Here is a 25,487-nt window from a genome sequence, read left to right as displayed (position 1 = left end):
GATTAAAGAAATAAAATGGATGAAGGAACAGATATCCAAGCAAGCCTCCAAACTGGATGAGATGGAAAATAGGAGTCGAAGAGATAATGTGAGGCTGGTGGGATTACCGGAAAAAAGTGAGGGCGCCAACCCGATCGAGTTCCTAGAAAAATGGCTGGAGGATCTATTTGGGAAAGAATTATTCTCAGCCTCGTTCGCTATTGTAAGAGCCCACAGGATCCCCTTTAGGGCACCGCCGGCGGGGGGACATCCTAGACCCCTACTTCTGAGGTTTCTTAATTATAAGGACAAAGTGATGCTGCTCCGGAAAATAAGGGAGGCAGGGGATGTCTTCATCAAGGGCGCAAAAATATCATTTTTTCCGACTTTTCACCAGACCTGCAGAGGCGCAGGGCGGAGTTTATCCAGGCAAAGCGCAATTTGCAAAAATTTAAGTTGTCATATGCTCTTCTCTACCCGGCAAAGCTGCGGGTAACAGCTCTGGGGGGAACCCTGTTTTTTGACTCTCCAGCTGGGGTTGAGAAATGGATTGAAGATAATAGAGAGAAATTTTTAAGCTCCACGTAGAGGGATAGGGGAGGTGGAATAGGCTTGTGATACATTAGGTCACTGGGAGGTACATGTGATTTATGTTTGTCTTTTTAAAATTTTTTTATTTTGTCTCACTCTTACCTGCTCCCCGTTAGTGATCTTTGCAATTTGGGGGATGGGGGGGGGGATGGGCGCACACAGATGTTTGTATGAGGGGCGGTGAATGGGAAAGGAATTTAGGTGTAAAAGTGGGGTGTTAGTAGATGAGTTAACGGTCATGGTAAACCCCCGGGGGGTTCACCTAGATGGGTGGGGAGGGGTTGTGAGGAGGGGTGGAAGGTGGGAGGGAAAGGGTAGGGGCGGGAGGGGGGGGGGGGGTAGTGTGGGTAAACCACTGATTGTAAGTATATACACTATTGGAAATTACCCCGGATGGTCCCAGGTTTTCACTTATAGATTTTTGGCTCCTAAACTTGCACATGTAAGCACACTTTTTAGCAAATTCTTATTCAAGGCTGGGTTGACATGGCTACGCTGAGCACGTGGTTTAGAGATCATAATGTTTATGCGGGTAGGAGAGGCACAAAATTCACTAGGGAAAAATGATTTTTGAGTAGAGGGGTGCAAAAATTTCATTTTGTAAAGAAATTAGTTTCACATAGTGGCACCAGTAAGGGCAGTTTATGTTTCTCAGTATCCTGATGCAAGCTAAAACTTTGAAAATAGGATCCTGGAACGTCAGGGGTCTGGGGGCACCACTCAAAAAGTTGGCAGTGTTCTCTATGATGGAGAGGGGTGGGATAGACCTGGTCTGCCTGCAGGAAACTCACCTAACCAAAGATAAAATTCAGCATCTACAGATGCGAAAATTTCAATATCAATTCCATGCGGTCCACTCCTCTTTTAGCAGGGGGTTGAGCATCTTGGTGAAAGCTGGGGTGAAATTTTCCTGCAGACAGTCCAGTATAGACGAATTGGGTAGATATATCTTTCTATTCTGCTCCATTGATAGTGTTATGTATGTGGTGGCAAACATATATATTCCTCCGCCTTTCAATCTGGATGTTATGCTCAAATTGAACAAATTTTTGTTAGATAAAAAAGAGGTGCCAATTATAGTAGTGGGGGACTTTAATGAGATCCTAGACAGAAGGCTGGATAGATTCCCGTCACGAACCTGCTCAGAGGATACAGAGAAGAGTCGTTTAAGTCTATTTCTGGATGAAGTGGGGCTAGTGGATTTGTGGAGGGTGCAGAATCCGGGTGTGCTACAATATACCTGTCGCTCAGCGTCACACTCTACACTTTCAAGGATAGACCTAGTCCTGGGGAATGACAGAGCGCTCCAGACACTAGAAAAAATCTTATATTGGCCAAGAGGTATCTCAGACCACTCCCCCGTGGTGGTTACATTAAATCTAGGAGAGTTTAGACAGAAAGCGCTGGAGTATATGCCCGTACTGGTTCGAAGTAATTAAAAAATCGGATGGGATTCTCCCTATTCTGAGAGAGTTTGTTGAGATTAACCAGGGAACGTCTTTTCTTAGGGGGGTCCTAATACAACAGATGGCCAAATTCAATAAAGAGGCTAGGAGTGAGGAAGAGAACTCTCTAAGGGAAGCTCTTGAGGCTGAAAATAACTTTATTAGAAACCCAACTCCGGAGAAGGAAATAGCATGGCAAGAGAAACAACAAGTGTATAAGTTAGTTATCATGCAGAAGGCAGAGACTAGGCGCTTACTCCAGCGACAGGAATCTTTGGTGGAGGGCGAGAGAGTGGGGAAGATACTGGCGATGTTGGTGAAATCCAATACTGCTCCATCCACGGTCCTCGTCATTAGATCTCAGAGTGGAGATATACTATCAAGCACCCCAAAAAAAGTACAAGTCTTTAGGGACTATTATAAAAAACTGTATACCTCTCAGGGAAAGGAAGCCGAGATGGAGGACTTCCTGGGGAGGTTGTCGATCCCGGTCATACCACAAGAGGAAAGGGACATATTAGAAACCCCAATAACAATTGCAGAATTACATCAAGCAATAGCATGCATGGCAAGCCTTAAGTCGCCTGGTCCTGATGGTCTCCCAATTGAGACCTATAAATACTATGGTGAAGTATTAATCCCCGAACTGCTAAAAGCACTGGGGGGGTCCTCAAGGGGGGCCAGCTGCCTGCATCAATGCTTGAGGCAACAATTATAGTGCTACAAAAAGATGGGAAAGATCCCCTAGACCAATTTCTCTTTTATGCACTGATGCAAAAATCCTGGCCAAAGTTTTGGTGGTAAGATTGAATAGTTATTCATAAGCTGATCCATGAGGACCAGGCGGGTTTTATAGCTAATAGATCCACAAGTTTGAATATCAGAAGGGCTTTCTTGAACTTACAGTCTCCTACGGAGAACGTGGGCTCGAGAGCCTTAATGACCCTTGATGTATCTAAGGCTTTTAATAGCGTGGAGTGGGGCTATATGTGGCGCGTGCTGGAGAAATACGGATTTGGCCCTTCTTTCATTGGGTGGATTAAAATGCTTTACACCTGCCCTAAGGCAAGATTAAAAATTAATAATGAGTTCTCGGATTGGTTTGAGTTGGAGAGGGGGACGAGACAGGGGTGTCCACTTTCCCCATTGCTTTTCGCACTAGCGATGGAACCCCTGGCCATCTCCATAAGGGAGAGTCACGAGATAACTGGCTTCCAGAGAAAGTCGGGCGAGGAAAGAATTGCGCTGTATGCGGATGCCATCCTGCTTTTTCTGGGGGATTCGAGAAACTCACTGTCGGGAGCGATGAGAATAGTGGAGGAATTTGGCAGTTTTTCCGGCCTGGAGATAAACTGGGAGAAGTCCGAGTTTTTACCGTTAGACCCCATAAGTGAGCTAATAGTACGTGAAATGCCCCAGCTGGTAATTGTGGAAGCATTGAAGTATTTGGGAATTGTTTTGACGAAGGACCCCACTCTATATATTAGTAAAAACCTTGCTCCACTATTAACAAAATTTAAACAAAAGATAGGTATATGGAGATGCCTACCCTTGTCAGTCGCAGGAAGATGTAGCTTAATAAAAATGATCTGGATGCCACAACTGTTGTAAGTCCTGCACAACTCTCCAGTGTGGATCTGCAAGAGGTGGTTTAAAAGAATTGAGGGCCTTTTCAGGGAACTAATATGGAAAGGGAAGCAAGCCAGGATATGACTTTGAGTTCTCCAACTCCCCACTCGGGATGGGGGCTTCGCCCTCCCACACCCAGAGCGTTACTTTCTCTCAACACAACTGCAGCAGCTATTGGGATGCGGGGCCCCGGAAGGGGGCACCCCAAATGGTAGGCTGTTATTGTTAAGCGCCCTACACAACACAATAATTGAAGCTTTAGAGGTGAATATGTTCCACCACAAATTTCCAACAATTAAATTGATAATTAAACTTTGGAAAACAGTTAAGAAACTGATGAGGTATGAAGGCCTAACAGTTTATACCCCTATCTGGAACAATCGCAACCTACAGGAAGTCCTTAAAATTGGAATATTTAGAGAGTGGGAGAACCTTGGCATCAGAAGGCTAAGACAACTTTACACAGGCATCACGCTAAAGAAATTTCCGGAGTTGGTAAGGGAATTTAAGCTGCCACAGAGCTCCCTTTTTCTGTATCTTCAGTTAGAACATGCCCTTAAAATTCAATTTAAGGATCAGATTCTGGGATGGGAAGAGGCACCTCTATTTCAAAGTGTAATCCAGGTAGTCCCCACTAGGGGGTTAATAGCTAAAATTTATGGTCAACTAAGTAAATCTGATAACAGTGGGGGGCTACTCCAGGGCGTAAGAGCTAAATGGGAAGAGGATATAGGAGTAGTGACTCAGGAACAATGGGAGAGAATATTGGAGTTGGGGCCACTGTTTTCGGTCTCCCCTCCACAGAAGAGCTCGCATTTGATGCTGCTAAATAGAGCCTATTATACACCTAAACGTCTTTTTAAGTTTGGTAGAAGGCCCAATGATAGCTGCCCTAGATGTCGGGGGACGGGAGATCTCATTCATATGCTGTGGAGGTGCCCCAAGTTGTTCCGGTATTGGGAGGGGGTGACTAAGAGCTTGGGAAATATCTTTTGCACTGCAGTGGAAAAGGAGGCTATAGCATGTATTTTGGGGCATAGAAGGGTGAAGGGAGAGAGGATGAGTACTACATTAGCCATCACGAGAGGCCTGTTTCAAGCAAGGAAAATGATAACATTAAGATGGCAATCAAAGGATCCCCCAACTGTGAAAGATCGGATCTCTACACTTAGCGAAACCTTGGGTAGGGAAAGATTGGAGTACATTAAGAGGGGCAACCTTCAGGAATTTGACAGAATGTGGAAGCCGTGGATGGAAAAGGTTGCCCTCAATGGTGAGCTTAGAGCGTAGCAGAGCGAGCGACAGTTTCAACATAGGCCCACGGGTAATAGGAACCCTTGACTGTAACGGGTGTTTTTGAGAGGTGGTTTTGTTAAGTATATTTCTAGCCAAATAGAAGAATATCTGTAAAGAGTATCTAGGTATATATTAAAGTATGGGGGGGAGGGTGGGAGGGGTAGAATCAGGAACGCTTAACTATCTGTACAACAACATTGGTTATGACAGTAGGTGGCGGGCACGAAAGAAATAAAGAAAAAAAAAAAAAAAAAAGTGGTTTTCAGCTTTCCCGTTAATATCTGTACCCAAAATTCACAAACAGGAGCTGGAGAATGTTAGGATGTTTGTATGGCTTTAAGAAAGTTACAGCAGTAACTTGTACACCCAACTAACTAATAAAAAAACAAAGCAAGTTCATTTGTTTTCAGGAATCACCCCATTACACAAGTCGAAAATTGGTGTGCAATAAGAAATATTTTCAATAAAACACAAGCATTAATCGTCCCCTAGAGGAACCCTGAAACATTACAGCACCATGCACTCCTTCCCCGCACTGTGGGGTTGATTTACTAAATGCAAGTTGAATGTGCACTTTGGAAAGTGCAGTTGCACTCTACAAGTGCAGTTGCTCCATGGCTTAGTAAATGAGATAAAGCTTCACTTTACAAAGACAACCCAATCATATGCAAGGAAAATAAAAAGAACAGCATTTTTGCTTGCACATGATTGAAGACCGCAGAGCTTTTGCTCATTTACTAAGCTCTGGAGCAACTGCACTTTGCAAAGTGCACAGTCTATTTGCCTTTAGTAAATCAACCCGTGTGTGTGAGATGTTCGTTAGACAAATGACAACTTACCACTTTCAGAGTATACTCTGCCAAGGCTTGGAGATGTCTTGTTGACGTTCCACCAACAATAACAAAATATTCAACATATTTCATCCCTGGAGGAAGTCTGATGACACACAGGTCTTTGCCATTTTCCTGCCGCAGTAAATTCACCAGTACTTTGATGTTAAACTCTGGCAGGTGCTCAGCTGAAATGACAAAATGCAGATAAATGTATATGAATTACCGTATATTCAACCTGCAATGGATATGGATTCTGACAAACGCATCTAAAGGGAAATGTCATTGATGGAGCTTGCATGGAGTAAGGTGACAAGCCAAAATAACTAAGGTCTCATTCATATTGGGGGGGGGGCTTCAGACGATTTTGAACCCAAAATCAAAAATGTAATATAATGCAGATTACCAATCACTACATGTGGTGGCTGCATTAGTTTTCTCTTTCTTTGGCCCCCCCCTCTGTTTTCACCTTGTGATCTAGCCAGTAACACACCTCAAGTACTAGTGAGACATAACTCTGGAGGAGTGTGCACAAGAGGCACAGCAGCATTGTCAGTCTTCAGGGAGGGGATTGTTAAATGTATTAGAAGATTTAAATACACTAACACATTAAAGCCAAACCTCAGCTCACATTTTATAAGTTACAGTTACAGCAAACAGTTTTTTTCCCCTTTTGGGATAAAGGTTTTACATGAATAAATAAAAGCTGGGCATTGTATGCTCCCCTGTCAGTGGTAAATGGTTTGTCTCATCCATGTAAACTGATACACTCTGCTGGAGAGCTTGTGCTTTTGAAAAACAGCTTACTTGCTGGTTGGATCACCAGATGAAAATAGAAGAAACCCTAAAAAGGTAAACTAATACAGCCATCACATCTAAAAATTGGCAAGCTGCAATATAATAAATGTTTGCTTTCAGGTTTAACCACTTCAGCTCCAGGAGGCTTTACCCCCTTCCTGGCCAGGACATTTTTTGCGATATGGCACTGTGTTGCTTTAACTGAAAACTGCACGGTCGTGTGACGCTATATTTGGTCACCTCTAAAAACAAAACAAAAAAGACTGACAATTTTGAAGAAGAAAGATTATTTTTTACTCTTTCAGCTATAAAACACACCAAAAAAAAAAAAAAAATCAAATGTCTTCGTCAATTTAGGCCAATATGTATTCTGCTACAAATTTTTGGTAAAAAAAAATCCCAATAAGCTTATATTGATTGGTTTGCGCATAATATATAGTGTCTACAAACTATGGGATATTTTTATGGACTTTTAATTTTTTTATTGCTTTTACTAGTAATGGCAGCGATCAGCGCTATTTAGCTGGACTGCGACATTGCGGTGGACAAATCTGACACTAAGTGACACTTTTTTGGGGACCAGTGAAACCAATAGTGACCAGTGCTAAAAAAATGCACTGTCACTGTACTAATGACACTAGCAGGGAAGGCGTTAACATCAAGGGCGATCAAAGGGTTAAGTGTGCTCCTAGAGAGTGATTTCTAACTGTATGAGGGACGTTTAACTGCAAGAAGAGAGACATCTGTGTCCCTGATTAGCAGGAACACAAGAACTCTCTCTTCCTCTCTGACAGAATGACAGTCTGCCTTGTTTACATTGGCAGACCACCGTTCTGTCTCTCCTCTGAACAATCGTGGGTGGCCAGCGGCCACCAGACCCGCTGATAGGCTCCCGCTGTGTCCAATCACATCGGGAGCACGGCTCTGGCCCCACGCAGCCCAGATGCGATGACGTAAAGGTACGTAATTATGTGTTTAAGGACTGCCTCACGTACATGTACTGTGGTAGGGCAGCCCTTAGGTGGCCAATACTGCTTTCAGCATGTAATAAGAGCAATGTGAACTACAAACTTTTATGAAACTTTCAGCAAGGTTTTGCAAAGCATTTGGCAAGCTTGACGCAGCTTTCTGCAAGCCTTTTGAAGCAGTAGTAAAGTCCGCTTTGTGATTTTTACCTAATGAGGCTTACCTGTAGATAAGATGAGTATCTCCTAAATGGGCACAGTTTAGGAGATATTCACACTAGATGCAGCCAGTGGCATCACCGGTGCATGCGCTCTGAAGGGCCGACATACCATGCCGAAACTGAGGGCTCCTGTGCGGGAGTGACGTAATCGCAGCTTCAGCCAGAGTCTGCAAACTCGGAAGGAAGACCAGGGGAAGATGGAAGCCCTGTCAGCAGTGAGAGCGCGCCACTGGAGGGCTTCGTTCTAAGGCAAGTATTTTATAATGTGCTAGTATGTGATGCCATTGTCTTACAGGGGAAAGTTATTTTGTTTTTTTTACTGCAGCGGTTTACAATGGCTTTAAGTAGCCCTTCAGATCCTGTTTGAAAAGGTTATACACGGTTTGTAATGGGAGTGCTTATTGTCTCTTTAAACAAGCTGCTAGCAAGCTTCAACTGGCTTTCAACAAGCTTCAGGCTGGATTCACACCGCAGCACAGAGCAGCTCACAGCAGTGGTCCAGTGCATCCCCATTCACCATTTCATGTCCGATTTCAGCACAAAATTTTGGGCTAAATTTGGACCAGAAGACGCACAGGACTCCTGTGCAATTCGCACCGGAGCCGTTTCGAAGATGTGTGAACCAGCTCAATAGAGAACCGGTCACAGGCTCCTGACATGAGAATTGGATGCGGAGAAAACCTCATCTAATTTGCAATAGTGTGAACCCAGCCTCAAGTAGTGAACCTGCTAGCAGCTTGTTTAAAGTGGCAATCAGCACTCCCATTAGGAGCTGTGTTAAATATTTACAGAGAAACAAAAAATATCCTGAAGCGCTACAAAGGACTGTAGGGTCATGTATGGATGGATGTAGCTGTGGTTGATAATGATCAAACTCGGTGCAGCTGGCACAACACTGGAATAATGTGAAACAAACAGAAAGAACTATAAAGCAGTGCTCTGAGTAAGATCCAAAGTGTAATAGTCCTAAAAACAGGCACTTGTAACCATGGAATGATGACCCAGCAATGTTTATTCCATCATAGAAATGATGAGCTAATAAATACTAAGTCTAAAATTAAAGTCTAAAAATCATCTGGGAAACAGGTATAAAAACAATGTAATGGACAGATAAAAGTAATTCAACGTTACCACAGGTGACCTCAGATGGGGAAAAGGGGTGAATAGACATCCGGGGGGGGGGGGGGGGGGGGGCTCGCTGGTATCACATGGGGGGCAAAAAGGCCCATGTTGAAAAGAATGGAATGCCGGTTTCATGAGCCCAGAGGCTGTAAAAGGTAGTGATATAGCCGGATCCAAGATAGATAAAGCCGCTAGAAGCAGGAGGAGGATAGAGGGACGTGTATGTCTGGACTGGAAAGGCGTGATGTTGCCTGGATTTGGCCAAATCACAGAGCTTAGCGGGTCAGACACAACTGAGAACTGGAGGAGCCGAGCAGAGCCAAGAGCAACCGAAGTCCTTTGACAAAGTACATGCGTGTGAAACATACAAGTCACGGCAACAGCACAGCTTGCATTCCACAAGCTGACCACAGACGTCCCATTCTCTGTCTCCAGCGCAGCACTGACATCACTCCAGGCGTGTTGGTTGCTCTTGGCTCTGCTCGGCTCCTTCGGTTCCCCTCAGTTGTGGTGTCACCACTGAGTGGTCTGACCTGCTGAGCCCTGTGATTTGGCCACACCCAGGCAACCTCACAGCTTCCCAGTCTGGATATACACGTCCCTCTATCCTCCTGCTCCTAGCGGCTTTATCCATCTTTGACCCGGCTATATCACCATCTTTTACAGCCTCTGAGCTCCTTAAGACCGGATTTTCATCCTTTTCAACGTGGGCATTGGCGCCCCCCATGTGATACCAGTGAGCCCCCCGATGTCTGTTCACCCCTCTTCCCCATCCGAGGTCCACTGTGGTAACGTTGAATACATTTTATCTGTCCATTACTTCATTGTTTTTATACCTTCCAGTTTCCCAACTAATTTTTAGACTTGAATTTTAGACTTTGTATCAGCTCATCATATCATTGATGGAATAACATTGTTGGATCATCACTCCATGGTTACAAGTGCCTGTTTTTATGATTACTACACTTTGCATCTTACTCAGAGCGCTGCTTATAGTTCTTTTTGTTAAATATTTACAAACTCGAGCTGAATGGTACTTTGTTGAAGCTTGCTGTTCACACTCCTGTTACTAAAGCTGAAGCCCATGGAAACTAAACCGACTTTAGGGTCTCCACTTCAGCATCTATGTCTCCCATTCAGTGTATTCCACTGAGGGTGCAGGTCAGGCTAGAAGTCCACATGGAGCCAGGTCTTAGGTCTCGTTTACACTTGTAAACCCTGCGGCTGAGCCATGTTTTTACCACCCCTCGACCACTCCCCCTGTTGCTGCTGAGGCAACAACCAGGGATGTACACATGCCACAGCAGTGGCAGGATTTATAGCCCCTGTTGCACTAGGTGGGCGACACTGCCTGCTGAGCAGGACCAATTCATAAATAATGCAGTGTTGCAACAGCCCCAAAATAGTGCACAATGCAGGTGGTTGTGGCACGGTTGTCCAAAAATTAGAGGGTTAAGCCAGCCAGTACAACACCTGCTCCCCGCCTATTACTGTCTACAGAGAGATCCAAACGCAGATAGTACTTCAGACAGCAAAGCAAGTCTAAACAAGGCCTAAAGCCCCATACACCCTATCAGATTTTCTGCTGATATCTTCAGATTTACCAAAACCATGTAGTGCAAGGGCCTGCCTGACTGCATACAAATTGAAACTCCCGAGGTTTGACCTCATATTATATGGGTTTGGTAAATCGCAAGACAAAAATCCGCAGAAAATCTGATAGTGTGTATGGGGCTTTACTGTAAAACAAACTTGTCAATAAAAACGTAAAGGACAAACATATATCTCTACAGAAGGAATATTTACCTTTCAAGTGCCACTCTGTTCACAAAAACCCTCTGCTGAAGATCACGTGGTGACCCACACTTCCGGCACCACAAGACAAATTTGTGACATGGAGGTCAGCTAGAAGAACCAGTGAGCATTGCGGGGATCGACACTCCAGAAAGTGTCAGTTTCCCAGGGGACTTCAGTAGAGGATTTCTTGTGAACAAAGAAGCATTCTAGTGGTGCGGGCAATGGTAAAGGTAAGGATTATCTGTCTTCTTTTACAGGTAAACATGGTTTGCCATTTTTATTTTTAATGACAGAGTCAGTTTGATAGGCGGGCCAAAAAAATGATGTTAGCTGTGCTTCTGCATCCAAGTCCCCAAGAACTAAGAGCCCTTGCACACTGGGGCGGTTTGCAGGCGCTATTGCGCTAATTATAGCGCCTGCAAACCGCCCCGAAAGTGCCGCTGCTGTCATCCCAGTGTGAAAGCCCCGAGGGCTTGCACACTGGAGCGATGCGCTGGCAGGATGGTAAAAAACGTCCTGTCAGCAGCATCTTCGGAGCGGTGAAGGAGCGGTGTGTATACCGCTCCTTTACCGCTCCTGCCCATTGAAATCAATGGGACGGCGCGGCTATACCGCCGGCAATGCGCCTCTGCAGAGGCGCTTTGCGGTGGTATTTAACCCTTTCTCGGCCGCTAGCGGGGGGTAAAACCGCCCCGCTAGCGGCCGCATACCGACGGTAAAACGCCGCTAATAATAGCGGCGTTTTACCGCCGACGCCGCCCCCCCGCCCCAGTGTGCAAGGGCTCTTAGTGTTTTCATGCAAAGCCCAATGCAATGCACCCAATCAGAGAACAATTTATGACCAATGTAACCCTCCAACAGGGAGCTGGTGGTGTCCTGTAGGATGAAAATGGATGAATCAGGAAGTGGTCCTCTAATGTCTATACCAAATATAGAGTTTCCCTTTAATGCCATATCTGTCACCGAGGATGACAGGCACGGACAGATTTTTACAATGACTTTCACAGAATGACCCCTCTAATGTTAAAACGTATCTCTAATAAAGCAGCCCCCCCCTAAGAAAACAAGACCATTAATGTAGTTATCAAAACCACAGAAGACATGAGTACTGGTGCATGCCCCATATGTTTGTTAGTTCCGCAGGTGATCACTGGCAGTGTGAACAGTCCCGAGTAGCTGCGATAGCCCGTCATTGTAGTATACAGACTCAGCAGCTGCTGCTATCTGCACACGGCTGTCAATCCCAGCAGCAGGAATTAGTAGTTTCCAGTCACTAAGATTCTTAGGTGGCAAAACACCTGTGTGAATGGCACCTAACAGAACAGGTTGAAGTTAGAAGCTGATTGGTTACCATTCACAGCTGCTCCATTTTTATTAAATACAAACAACAAATAATATACACATACATCGATCGGCCATAGCATTATGGTCACTGACAGGTGAAGAACATTTATTATCTCATTACAACGGCATCTGAAAGTGGGTGGGATATATAAAACAGTAAGTGAACATGTTGTCCCTGAAGTTGGTGTGTTGAAAGCAGAAAAAAAATGGGTAAACGTAAGGATTTGAGTGACTTTGACATGGGCCAAAGTCAGAGCATCTCCAAAACTTTAGCTCTTGTGGGATGTTCCTGATCTGCAGTGGTCAGAATCTACCAAAAGTGGTCCAAAGAAGGAAAACGGGTGACAGGTGTGGCCAAGGCTCATTGATGCACGTGGGGAGTGAAAGCTGACCCCTGTGTAGTCTGAATCAATAAAAGAGCTACTGTATCTCAAACTGCTGAAAAAGTCTTGTTGGTTCTGATAGAAAAGGTGACAGAACACACAGTGCATTACAGCTTGTTGTGTATGGGGCTGTGTAGCCACAGACCGGTCAGGGTGCCCATGTTGACCTGCGTCCACAGCCAAAAGCACATACAATGTGCACTTGAGCATCAGAACTGGACCATGGAACAATGGAAGATGGTGGCCTGGTCTGATGAATTCAAGAACGGTTTGAGGAACACAAGTTCAAGGTGTTGATTTGGCCTCCAAATTCTCAATCTAATCGAGCAACATTGGGATGTGCTGGAAAAAACAAGTCCGATCCATGGAGGCCTCATCTCACAACTTACTTGACTTAAAAGATCTGCTACTGCCGCCTTGGCATCAGATACCAGAGCATACCTTCAGAGGTCTGGTGGAGTACATGCCTCGGTGGGTGGTCATAATGTTATGGCTGATCGCTGTATGTGGTGTGTCAGTGAATGTCAGTGGTAGAAACACATTTTATTTATGTTGTTTCTAGGACACGATTTAGAGGGAGATCTCTTTATTGAGACACAGGTAGCAATAAAAAGCTGGCAGGGCTCATGCAACAATTTAAAGTGTTACTTACCCCAGAACTTGCATTCACTATATCTGGTTTCCCACAGTACACAGAACATGGAAATGCAATTATTTTAGTAAATATAAACTGCTAAATACCTTTTCTCATTAGCAGTATATAGCAGTCTTGTGACTTCTATCAGTGTCTGGTTAAAACTTGTAGGGGGAGTTTTCATTCTGCTCTGACTGTCCTATGAGGCTGCAGGACCCCTGACCCTCTGTCTGGACAGTGCCGATTGACCCTGTGCTGATCACATGCACCCTCCCAAGAAAAAAAAAAACTCCCTAGCAATACACTCCAAACTGATCATGTGCAGAGTCTCTCCAAAGCTCTGTACTATCAGGAGATGGATGGAGGATAGTGGAAGAAGGGGAGGATCAGAGAAGACAGCCTTTTTACACAATGTAGAGTATTAACCCCTTAGGTTCCACAGTGAGTATAACAAGCATGTTTTACTACATATATAGACTGATTTTACTGTTGTGGGAAAGGCCCCTTTCACACTTGTGTGGCTTGGAACTGCAGAGTAGCATGACAAGTCGTACTCCATGATTTCCAATGAGTACCGTTCATATCTGTGTGACTTCGAAGTAGTCCCTGCAATACTTTGGTCCGACTTTGACGCGACATGCGATTCACAGACCTCATGATTACACAGGCATTGCTTCGCACGAATGTGAAAGGGGCCTTAGTAACAGATGAATTCGGTGTATGATCCACACACGCTGAGGCCGGTATACCTCCATTCTCCTCCTCTGCGCTCAGTGTATGATGATCCCAGGGGGCCGTGCTGTATGTGCAGATCCTTGGCAGGACACACGCTCTCCTCCGGGGCACGGTTGAGGCCCGGTTTCCGGTGTGTATAGACCCAGCAGTGGATGACAGGCCGGGCACACAGCGCAGCACCCCCAGCAATCTCCGGGCCCACATGCTACCTGTCTTCCGCCACCGCGACCTTGACGGAAACAAAGAACGCAGCTCGCTGATTGGTCACTAGGACGCCAAAGCCAACGCAAGGATTGGTCGAGCTGTGTCTAGGCATGGGGGCGTGGTCATTTGAGGCCGACACGCTGCGCGGGAAGTGACTTGGGACTTCTCTCTGGTGACTTCCGGCAGGCTCGCCGTGCTGTGTGCGGCAATGCCTGGAGATACTCGGCGGGTGCGGGGCCCGGAGGAAGGTTCTCAGAGCCCGGCGCTGTACGCTGTGAGGGAGGAAGGGAAGGCGCTCCGGGTGGGTCGGGCCCCGGCGGAGCAGCGCGGGGTCTATGTACGGGCCGGATTCCTGAGTCAGGCGGTGGGCTCGGCCTATGTGGAGGTGGCGGAGGGCAGTAAGGTGGTGAGCGGAGTGTGGTGGGGGGCCGGGGAAAGCAAGCTGAACTGTGACCTGCGCTGGGCCCGCTTCTCCTCCCCCTTAGCGGGCCCACAACGGAGGGGCGGCGGGGCGCTTTTCCTGCAGCAGAGCCTGGAGGCCGCGGTGAGGATGGAGCGATACCCAAGGGCCGAGCTCATGGTGTCCGTACTAGTGCTGGAGGAGCGGGGCGCCGCACTGCCTCTGGCCGTCACCTGTGCCGCGCTGGCCCTGGCCGATGCCGGCATAGAGATGTATGACCTGGTGGTCGGTGCTGCCGCCTGCCGGAGAGACAACGGAGACATCCTACTGGACCCCACCGAGGGCGAGGAGGAGTCCGCCGCCAACATGTGCCTCGCCATCATGCCCACCCTCAACCAGGTATGTACCGGATATAGTGAGCTGTGTATACTAGAGGAGGCATGGGGTGCCCTGTGCCTCATCACCTCAACCAGATGTGTCCTGGAGATTCCAGGCTCATCACTGACCATTATTGCAGGCCGTATTCGTGTTTTTTGGGAAATACGTATGTATTAAGTCAATTTGGTGATGTAATACCCCTTCACAAGGGATGGACTCTGTCCAGCAGATCCACCTGCTCAGCGGGGGGATCTCTCCGCTGAACAGACGGTGACGGGTCCGCTATGCAGAGAAAACACAGGCGCAGCCCCCCTCTCCTCTGTGGGGCGGTCGGATGTAAATAGACCGCTTGTCCGTTTCCATCCGACTATCATCCAGACGGATGACGAACGGATCCCCATCTGTCTGTTTTTGGATGCCTGGCGGGTGGCAGCCGACACATATCCACTGACATCTGCTGCATCATAGAGAGCAATGTATGGTCTGATCAGGTCCACCTGAAAAACGGACAAGTGGACCCAAATGGAACGTTTGTGTGAAAGGGGCCTAAAACAGGGCTTGACAAATTTGCTTTGAGTCTAGGAGCCAGATTTATTTATTTTTTTTTTTTTAAACAGAGGAAGTAAACGCCACTTTTTTTTTTTCCTGTTAACTGCCCTGCAAAGTAACTACATAATATGCATCACATACTAGCACGTTATGTGAAACTTACCTGCAAACGAAGCCCTCGTCACCGCTGGAGGCCGCATCCATCTTTGCCCGTCTTCCTTTCGGGTCCGCAGACTCCAACTGTGTGACTGATCGGAGCCGCGTGACATCACTCCCACGCGGGGGCCGCTGGTCACATTAGGGGTCTGAAGAAATGGCAGGGATGCCCGTTCCTTCAGCGCGAATGTGCTGATGATGTAATCAGCGGCATATACAGTAAATCTCTCCTGAACGGTGCATGTTTCAAGGTAAGCCTTGAAGTTTACTTCCCTTTTAACAAAGGTAACCAATAATGGAAACCAGTAGAGCGTGCAACATGTTCCCGAAGGTGAACTTATCCTTTAACCCTTTCGCAGCCAGAGCTGTTTTTGTGTTTTTCACATCATACACGTTGACATCATACACGTTGCTACCGGGTCAGCAACAAGAAGGGGGGGAGAGCACATGTGTCTGCTCTCTCCCCTCTACCCGGCGGCACCTGCTACGCTGATCATAGCGGAGGGGGGGGGGGGCAGGGAAGCATTTGGTCGTCAGCCTAGGCGCCAGGACGCAATTTCTTGTCGCCATGGCAACCTGTTGCCTGGGGTTTGTCAAGGCCTAAAATAAAATATCAAATTTGAGGTCAATACCCCAAGAAGAATTCAAATGTATTTTTTCTGCTGGTGTAGGCAGTCAATATTTTAGGAATGTACCTAATAACAATGAGGGGAGATTAGTACTGGCCGGTGAGGTAAACGTATACAATGTATCAGTGTGGAGATGTTCTGCCTGAGTGAGTCATGTAACTGAGTTGTAATGTTTCACCAGAGAGATTGTTCTGTGACGGAAGGCACACTCAGCCCCCATTCACACTGGTGTGACTTGTCATATGATTTTAAACTGTCAAATCGCATGGCGAGTTGCCAATTTGTGCCTATGGAACCATGCAAATTGGTGCAACTCCGACTTGCACAGATTTGAAAAAAAGGCTTCCTGCACTATTTTTGTCCATTTCATGGGCGACTTGCATTCATCTGCACATGAAATCGTGCTGAAGTAGCGCAAATTCAAACCAGTGTGAATAGAGTGTAAGTAAGCCCAGGTTTACACTACTGCGGTGCAGAAAATCCCTGTGCATTTCCCGAACTGCATTTCAATTACACTGCCCTTGCTATCCGCTGCACCTGTCAATACAGAGTTAACAACACACCGAATGCAGGTTGCAAATGCAGTACGATTTCCTGCACCGTATTACATAGAACATAACAACCATACAATCTGGTTGCAGTGCGGCTCCAGAAAAGGTGCATGCATGTCTTTGGTTCCATTGAGCCCATTTAAAATAATGAGCTCAAATTGCACCACACTGAATCGTATGTAAATTTCACAGGAATGCAGGGTGGTTTACATGCGGTTCACAGAGTGATGTACCCCATTTCATATTTATTTCTGTAACATCCATTATCCGAGGGGGGGGACATATGGGTTCGTTCAGACAGACGCTCACACTCGTCTTGCATGTTTGCAGATGTCTTGTAGAGGTGAATGCAGAGCAGCTGGATAGACACAGCCGCGTATCAAAATACTTACTTACACTTTCCTGTTTCCATGCAGCATCTGCATCCACCTCTATAGGCTGCCTGCATGCAGTCTGGGGTGGGTGTGGGTGCAAAAACAAAGCTTGCATGCATGCCTGTGCGTCGGCGCCTGTCTGAACGAAACCTATAAGAAAGAAGGGATGGACAGAAGAAAGTAGATGGCATGAAAGAGAATCCCTCTGAATCCTGGAAGGCAGTATAAAAATGTTTCCTTCATTGGCCTGGATACATGGCTAGGTATAAAAAAAAAAAAAAAAAAAAAAAAAAAAAAATTACCCCACACTACAATGAATGCCAAAGGGCTGTAGGTTGAGTACCAGTGATTTAGACGATGAAATAGTATTGTATGACCCCTTCATAAAAACGTTAAAGTAGTAAACACTGGTACTCACAAATGTTCTTTTTGAAAATGCATTTTTCCCAAAATGTCTTTCAGGACAGCATCTGAGAGATCATGGCTCCTCCTCCAACAGGAAACACCATCATTCCAAGCTTTAACAGGAGGCCTCCACGCAGCTTCCTTCAGTTTTTTGTGTTACCTTCAGCCGGAGGAACACCTCTGGTGGGAGCCATGATCTCTCAGGGCTTTCCTGGGAGACAAAAGGTTCTCACCTGTTCTTCTTTTTTTTTTTTCTGTTTAGGAGAGTGATCCTAGGGCTGGGAGATTTTCTTAAAAAAAAAAAATCTTCGATTCCCTTAAAAAAAACTCGATTCACGATTCGAATCGAGTTTTTTTCTTTTTGGAAACCGCGCCGGTCCTGAGGCGCTGCGGGCATGAACTTTTAGGCGAGGCCGCGGCTTCGGCCTAGTCCGCGGCATCCGGCCTCGCGGACTAGGCCGAAGCCGCGGCCTCACCTAAATACTCCTTGCCCGCAGCTCATCAGGCCCGGCACGGTGTCAGCGCCGGTCCGGAGGCACTGCGGGCATAAGTTTTTAAGCAAGGCTGCGGCTTCGGCCTAGTCCGCGGTGTCCGGCCGTAGCCGCAGACTAGGCCGAAGCTGCGGCCTCGCCTAAAAACTCATGCCCGCAGCGCCTCGGGACCGGCGCGGTGAAAAAAAAAAATCTAAAAAATTTGATTTGCTTAAATTTTGAATCGATTTGACCTCTCAACTCGATTCAAGATTTAAATCGATTTTTTTTTTCCCAGCCCTAAGTGATCCTCCCACTTGCCTCTTGCTGGATGGTCACGTGGGCTCACTCTCACCCTTCCGTGCTCGGGGAAAGCCTGTACTGCCTGGGGGTGCTGCCCCTTTTGGGTTTTTTTTTTTTTTTTTTTTTGCTTCAGATGGGACGTTTGCGGTGGTTTCACGCTGGCCGCCTGCATCACGGGACAGCGGCGGTACAAGCAGAGCCGCTGCCATTGTTTTGGTGGCTGAGGTGAGCCCTCAGCCACGTCCTGTGCAGTGTACAGGAAGAGGCAGCATCATTTTCGGCCGCAAAGCGCAGGGGGCGAGGACAGGGTCACCTGGTGCTCCTAACTTCCGGGTTAGTGCAGCAGTGTTTTTGAATCTCGGAACAGGCCTTTTTAGCCACACGACTGCAGTGCGCTCTGCAATAGAGGATGCAGCGGATAAGGGGGGCAAGCCAAGGCACCAGCATGGCCAAGGTAAGGGACTGTGTTCCCTTTTACTATGGGACGTTTTTTCCTATGGGTATTAACCCCCCCCCCCCATGTGAGTTCGACCTGGTGCATGTGTAGTGCAGTGGCTAGTGGGTTAGTTCTTCAACAAGGTGGTGGTGGCGGCTTGCTTGGGCATGTACAGCAGCATTTCAGCGTGGTCCTTTTGTTTTCTTCTGTTCAACCAGTCAAGAGAAGGTGTCCTGCCTGCAAAGACAAAATCTTTGTGCATATTGTATTTCAGATTTTGTGGCGATCTGGTTTCAACCATTAAGGATGAACTCTGCACAACCTTTCAGGTCAAACCTGAGAGAAGAGCCAGGTCCCTCAGAGGAGCCTAGGGCTCGCTGCCATCTTCAGAATCCCAAGGGGTTTCTCTGATACAGACGGGAGGTCCAGTCTCCCAGGATACTTCCCAAGAACCCGCTTCCCTCTCTCCAGATGGATCAGATTCAGAAGAGGAGGGAAAAATGAAGCAGATGCCGCCTCCTAAATACTAGTTTGCTGTTTGGTTCAGATCTATCGTCCATTCTTGACCGAACGGCCGATAAAAATAAGGAGTTTCTTCCGCAGTGGAGATGGATTACACCAAACCAACTTATTCTAAACATGCTCTCCCAGGGATGTGTGATCGAATTCAAGGAATAACCTCCAAAAAGATTCTTGGTGACAAACGCACCAAGGGATCCAGCCAAGGCTCTCACCATGAAGTCCCTATTTCAGGAACTGAGATCCCAGAGAGTCATTGTTTCGGTCCCTACAAGGGAGATCTACCAAGGGTTCTACTCACATGTATTCCTTGTTCAGAAACCCTCAGGAAAGTTCCGGCTCATCCTAAATCTCAAGATGCTAAATCGATCGGTAGAGTACAGAAGATTTTGGACGAAACCAATTATTTCAATCAAAAACTTGAACCAAGGGTGCTACATGGCATCAATAGACCTACAGGATGCCTGCCTCCACATACCTATTGCTGCCAGGTCCCAAAAATATCTAAGGTTGGCACTGAAAATAGGAAAAAAGGTGGAACACCTGCAGTTCAGAGGGCTCCCATTTGGCCTGTCATCATCCTTAAGAGTGTTCACAAAGGTAATGGCCGAAGCATTGGCACCTTTGCGTCTAGAAGGAATCTCAGTGATTTCCTTATCTGGACGACTTTTTTTTTTTTTTTGCTCCAACCAGAGAAAAACTTCAGCAAAATTTGATCAGAGCTCGTACCCACCTAAAGTCCATAGGTTGGATCTTAAACTTCCAGAAGTCGAATCTGAATTCCTCGCAGGAGGTATTATTCTTGGGGTACCGGATCAACTCAGTGGAGCAAAAGATCTTTCTTCAAGAAGAAAATGAGAAAAAGCTGGTGGAAGTAGTGTCATTGTTGCAGTCCAATTTAATTCCTGTCCATCAGGAAGGTCATGTCGGCATTGGGAACCCTGACCTTTTCCATACCTGCAATTCAGTGGGCAGGACTTCATTTCAGACCCCTGCAAGGTTTCTTGTTAAAAGTCTGGGATCACCGGCAAGATTTGCTGGATTCGTTAGTGAGGATCCCCACCTTGGTGAAAAGGAGTCTTTGGTGGAAAAACCAGACAAGGTTTTCATCAGGTCTATTATGGTCCTTCCCAGTCCAGTTAAGGTTAACAAAGGATGCCAGCTCCTGGGGTTGGGGGAGGCTCAGATGAGTGGTCAATGGGCTCAAGGCTCGTGGTCCACAAGAGAAGCAGTAAGATCCTCGAATTGGAGGGAACTAAAAGCAATAGAAATTGCTTTGCTGACGTTTGCCAGAGAAGTGCAGGGACTTCATATACAGGTCCTGTCAGACAACGCCACAGCCTTGGCCTACATAGACAGGGGGCACCAGAAGCAGAGCTCTTCAGTGCCTAGCAGGAAGTATTCTAAGATGGGCAGAGCTCCATATTCTATCCTTGTCTGTGGTCCATCTAAAAGGGACTCTAAACAGGGTGGCGGACTTCCTTAGCAGAAACCAGGTGTACGAGGCAGAGTGGCGATTGAACACTGAAATCTTCCATACGATTGTGAAGAAATGGGGGCAGCCAAAAGTGGATCTCTTTGTGACGCAGGAAAATGCACAGGTGTCTCTCTTATTCTCCCTGAACAGAACCGAGCCATCCCTGGGGTTAGATGCTCTGGCACACAGTTGGAATTTTCACCTCTGCTACGCCTTTCCCCTTAAGGAAAATCCAAAAGGAGGATACAACAGTAATCCTCATCACTCCCTTTTTGGCCCAAGAGAGCTTGGTTTTCATTCCTTCTCCAGATGCAACTCGAACTGTATTGGCACCTTCTGTTGAGACGAGATCTGCTGATATAAGGTCCTTCACCAGGAAGTAGCAAAGCCAAAGCTCACAGCTTTGCTTCTGAAGAGCAGCTCCTAAGAAAGAAGGGATTTTTGGGTTGATTGGTAGCTACCCTATCTAGCAGAAAAGGTGTTACCAGAGCAATTTTATTGCAAAGTTTGGAAAGTTTTCAACTCCTGGTGCACTGCATCTAGCAGATCCTTAAAAGATATTTCTTCTATTTTGGAATTCCTGCAAGGAGTGGATAAGGGCTTAGCAGTCAGTACCCTTAAAGTTCAAGTTGCTGCACTGGGGGTGTTTTTGGAAAAATCAAACTCATCAGAACCCTTAGTGATCAGGTTCTTCAAGGCCCATACCCGGTCCAGACCCGTAGTGGTGATCAGAAGCTGTCCAAAATGGGACTTATCGGTTGTTCTACAGGCTCTGACCAGGGAGCCATTTGAACCTATTAATTTAGCCTCCCTGAGACTGATTACTTTGAAAACTGTTTTTTTTTTTTTTTTTTGTCGCTATAACAACGGCTCGAAGAATTGGTGAGCTTCAAGCCTTGTCAATCAGGGAGCCATTTTTTTTCTATCTTTTCAGACTGAATTGTTCTGAAGACCGATCCTAATTTCTTATCGAAGGTCGCTTCAGTCCAAAATCGAGCTCATGAGATGATAGTTCCTACGTTTTTTCTCTAATCCATCGGGAAAGAAGGAAGAAGAATTCCTTACCTTGGATGTTAAAAGAGCAGTCTTAAGTTACCTGGAAGCCACTAAGGACTTTAGGCATTCAGATGCATTATTTGTTTCATATGCTGGTATTAAAGGTAGACAAGCTACCAGAGGAACCATTGGCAGATGGTTAAGAATGGCGATCACAGAGGCCTATTCCCTTTCAGGCCAGGAGAGTCCAGTTGGTATTCGGGCTCATTCTACAAGAGCTTTGGCGGTGAGTTGGGCAGAAGGAGCTGGTGCCACCCCTGCACAGATTTTTAAGGCAGCTACATAGACGAGTGACGACCTTTGCCTGTCATTATAGGTTAGACCTCCTGACGGCTGGGGACCAGGCTTTTGGAAGGGAAGTTTTGCAGGCTGTTGTCCCACCCTAAATAGGGGGAGACTCGATTATCCTCTCGGGTTCTGTCCTGAAAGACGTTTTGGGAAAATTCAAGTTAGACTTACCGGTAACTTATTTTCCAATAGTCTTTCAGGACAGCAATAACCCTCCCTTTTTTTGTTCCATGATCATGAGCCTTGATCTCTCAGGTGCTGTCCTGAAAGACTATTGGAAAACAAGTTAGCGGTAAGTCTAACTTGAATTTTTTGTATAAAACCTAATTCAGGAAGAGACCTCCTCAACCCTCACTGCACAGAAGAAATTCCCGCAAATACTTCCTGGTATAGAGCATGAATCACCACTGACTGAGTTAGGAACAATGTTCATTCGTTTGAATGAAGGTGTCACAGAAAGCTTGTCTGCTTTCTTTTTTTTTTTTTTTTGTCTATAGTGTTTATAAAAATTCCCAATCTGGAGGGGGCAGCAATGCATTGGATATTGAGTAATGCAATTACAACAAAAGAGAACATTTGTCTTGAAAGACATTCCAAAGTTCACCTGCAGCAAGATTGTATCCTTTCTTTCTTCTTGAGCACTGATTGTATCTAAATGCATCTACCAGGGATTTAGAATGTATTGTATATTACTGAGAAGGTATGAGGTGCTGTATACCACACTATAGTCCTCAATCTGTATAATAGGGGAGGTATGAAGTGCCCTTTGCCTTATAATCATCACAAACATTAGCAAGGTGTGTACATAGTGCTTTATATAATATAGAAGAGGAATGAGTTGTGTTCTTTATCCCCCAATGTTGACATGCATTATACATGTGCTTTATAGCCTGTTTAAGATGGGTCACCCACCACCTCTGCAAAGCAGCACAATTAAGTAGAGCAAATGATCAATATCTGTTCTTGTTTTTACAGGTGTCAGGCCTCCTCTGCACCGGGGAATGGGAAGGAGACAGCTCAGTGGAAGCCATGAAGCTTTGTATGGAGGGATGTCAGCGTCTCTACCCAGTGCTACAGCAAAGCCTCCTCAAATCTACTAAGAAAAAAGTCCCTGCACCAGTGCCTGAGGCCAGCTAGCCAAGCTGAATCAAGCCTCATCACCAACCTCAGGTGCTGGTCTCTGGCTCCTTACATCATCACAGCACTAGTACTGAGCTCTGTATATCTGTGTCTGAATAATGTGACCTCACCAGAATCCAGACTGATGTCAGGAAATGAGCCATTAACAACATGTCCAGCTTACTATACAGAACTTTTATTGGCTGGTGGGGATGCTATTACGATTTGCATGTCCTGAATGACATCAGTTCTAAATGTTCAGCTATCTGTTAACGAGAGATGCTTGTATTTCTGAGTAGCTTCTAGCACCACCTGTGGTACATCTTGTCATCAGTATCAAGGTCATACAATTTGTAACATACTGGCTGTGGTGAGCATGGATCACCGTACACAATATAACCCAGTTTGTGAATGTAGTGATGTAGCTCCAGCTTTTGAGGAGTTGGCAGGGAAATGTGAGAAGGAGACTTCTGCGGTCACTCATTCTAGTGCTGACCCCATGCTGTCCTTTCTCGCTGCTAATCTGATTTCTGTGAAATTGTTTTTCAGTAGTTAAGCGAGAAATGTTGTTTACCAACTGACAAGGGGATCCAGAATTAAATGTTTATTTTCCTTACTCTTTTAGTGTTCATGATTCTCTTTGTGCTGCCCTAAATATTCATAACAATATCTTTCAATCTATTTTCAGTGAAGGCACTCTTTAGAATCGCCCACAATCCTGAGGCACACCAGTTTGAGGGCTCGGTCATGTACGAGAGCAAGTGCTTTTTTTTGCGTGTTCCCGCATGTTGTGGTGTTTTTTTTTTTTTTTTTTAAAGCTCTGTGCTTGTGAAGCGCAAAGAAAATGTGCTGGCATGATTTTTAAATTGTGACCCACCAAAATGCATGTGGTACCATGCGTTCTAGTTGGTGCAAACGTACATACAATTGGTGGATGCGTAGGGGTACCATTAAGAATTAATGGCACCCATGTACATCTGCAAAAGGAAGCACATTTTTGTGCAGTGCGGGAAAGCGTGTGATCTCTCACACATTACCGCACTGTGAAAAATGCCCTAAAATGTAGTTTGCAGGGCAGAGTTAAGTGGTCTGTAGATTATAAAATTACCCCTGCAGGATTTGATTACCACCTCTCCCACCATTTGTTGCTGTTGAGACATGAGCAGCCTGTAGAGGCAATAAAGGGAAGTAATCAAGCCCTGTGCTGTCCTATGAAAGGGTTACTCTGTTAACTTCTGTATACAGAGAGGGGGGAGGGAGCACATCACGCACCTCCACCAATATTCTGTTATCTGTACTTTTTCTGGCAAAACTGAAAGCTGTGCGGGTCGCCCGGCCTGTCCTTTGCAACCGATGTTATCAGTTGGTAGGTCGTGGGCATACAGCTTCCACAGCTTTCAATTTTGCTAGCAAGCGTACAGATAACAGCATGGTGGTGAAGGTGCGGAAGTTACTCCCTCCCTCCTGTAACAGAGTAGGAGGGTAACAGAATAACCATTTCATGATCGGACTGTAAAGAACTTTGTTATTGTGCTGTGACACCTCAGTCAAAAAATCCTGATTTATAGTACAGGTACTCCTCTTCTAACGACTTACCTGTTTAACAACCGCTCAGACTTACAACCAGGTCTCCTGACCTGAATGATGCACTGTACATCATTGTATTGTACAGTACAGGATTTTTCTTTTATATTTTTGTGTTCTGTACTTATGCAAGTGAAAACGTTATGGAGTTGGAGCTTTTTGTGTTTTTAGACTTTTTTTTTTTTTTCAGAATATAGTACAGTAGTTAATGCTTAAAAGATTAAAATATTGATTTACTTGTGGCTCTTTTTTTAACGACCTGTTTCCTGGAACAGGACCTGGTCGTTGAGTGAGGAGAGAGCCTGTATATACAGAAGGTGAAAGTCTTACTTCAAAATTAAAACAAGGAGTTTAGAACATATTTTTTTGTTTTAGGTGGATTGTCTGGTTATAATTTGTTGGTCCCCTGTGTGTATTTTATACACTGCTCTGAAAATGTCTAATAAGACTGAAAACACTGTATGCAGATTAAGTAAACCAGCCTTTCTGGAAGTGAGACATACAGAACATACCTTCTGTTTTTATTCATTTTGCAATGGTTTAACATGATCTTTTTATTGATTTATCTGTTTTGTAAACGTGATCTAGGCGGCTTTACATTGCTATGAAGTGTTCTCTGCGGTGGTCCCTAGGCTCTTCTGTTCCTCTGGGGAGCCTGGGACTGCAGTAAGTGGCTGGGACAGCTTCGCACAGAGGAGATCTCCTCTGTGATGAATTAACCCAGAAGCAATGATTTGTCACTTCTGGTTTCAGGGCTGTCATTACCTGTTAGATAGTTAGTTTGTTAAATTGAATAAAGACCCCGGTCCATCCAGTTCAA

At 45.7% G+C, this 25,487-nt stretch overlaps 2 protein-coding genes across 2 annotated transcripts in view; one reads left to right on the top strand and one right to left on the bottom strand.

Moving 5' to 3' along the window:
• MALSU1 (mitochondrial assembly of ribosomal large subunit 1) overlaps window positions 1-14,673 on the bottom strand; it is a 25,064-nt gene extending 10,391 nt beyond the window's left edge. The window contains 3 exon segments of the mRNA XM_073630097.1: window positions 5,780-5,958; window positions 13,784-13,989; window positions 13,991-14,673. Of these exon segments, the coding sequence (XP_073486198.1) occupies window positions 5,780-5,958; window positions 13,784-13,989; window positions 13,991-14,085 (480 nt within the window). The 5' untranslated portion in view covers window positions 14,086-14,673.
• EXOSC6 (exosome component 6) lies at window positions 14,086-25,487 on the top strand. Its single transcript, XM_073630096.1, has 2 exons — window positions 14,086-14,772; window positions 22,940-25,487. The coding sequence occupies exons 1-2, from the start codon at window positions 14,182-14,184 to the stop codon at window positions 23,099-23,101; spliced, it is 753 nt and encodes a 250-aa protein (XP_073486197.1). The 5' UTR covers window positions 14,086-14,181; the 3' UTR covers window positions 23,102-25,487.

The sequence above is a fragment of the Aquarana catesbeiana genome, linkage group LG05 (assembly GCF_042186555.1).
Source record: "Aquarana catesbeiana isolate 2022-GZ linkage group LG05, ASM4218655v1, whole genome shotgun sequence".
NCBI lineage: Eukaryota > Metazoa > Chordata > Amphibia > Anura > Ranidae > Aquarana > Aquarana catesbeiana.
The sequence above is the reverse complement of the archived record's forward strand: the minus strand, read 5'-3'. Positions and strand labels throughout refer to the sequence as shown.

What these genes read in the sequence shown, in the direction of transcription:
- EXOSC6 (XM_073630096.1), top strand. Translation starts at nt 14,182, where the DNA reads ATGCCTGGAGATACTCGGCGGGTGCGGGGCCCGGAGGAAGGTTCTCAG. An exon ending in TCATGCCCACCCTCAACCAG is followed by an intron (nt 14,773 to 22,939) that starts GTATGTACCGGA and finishes TTGTTTTTACAG; the next exon opens with GTGTCAGGCCTCCTCTGCAC.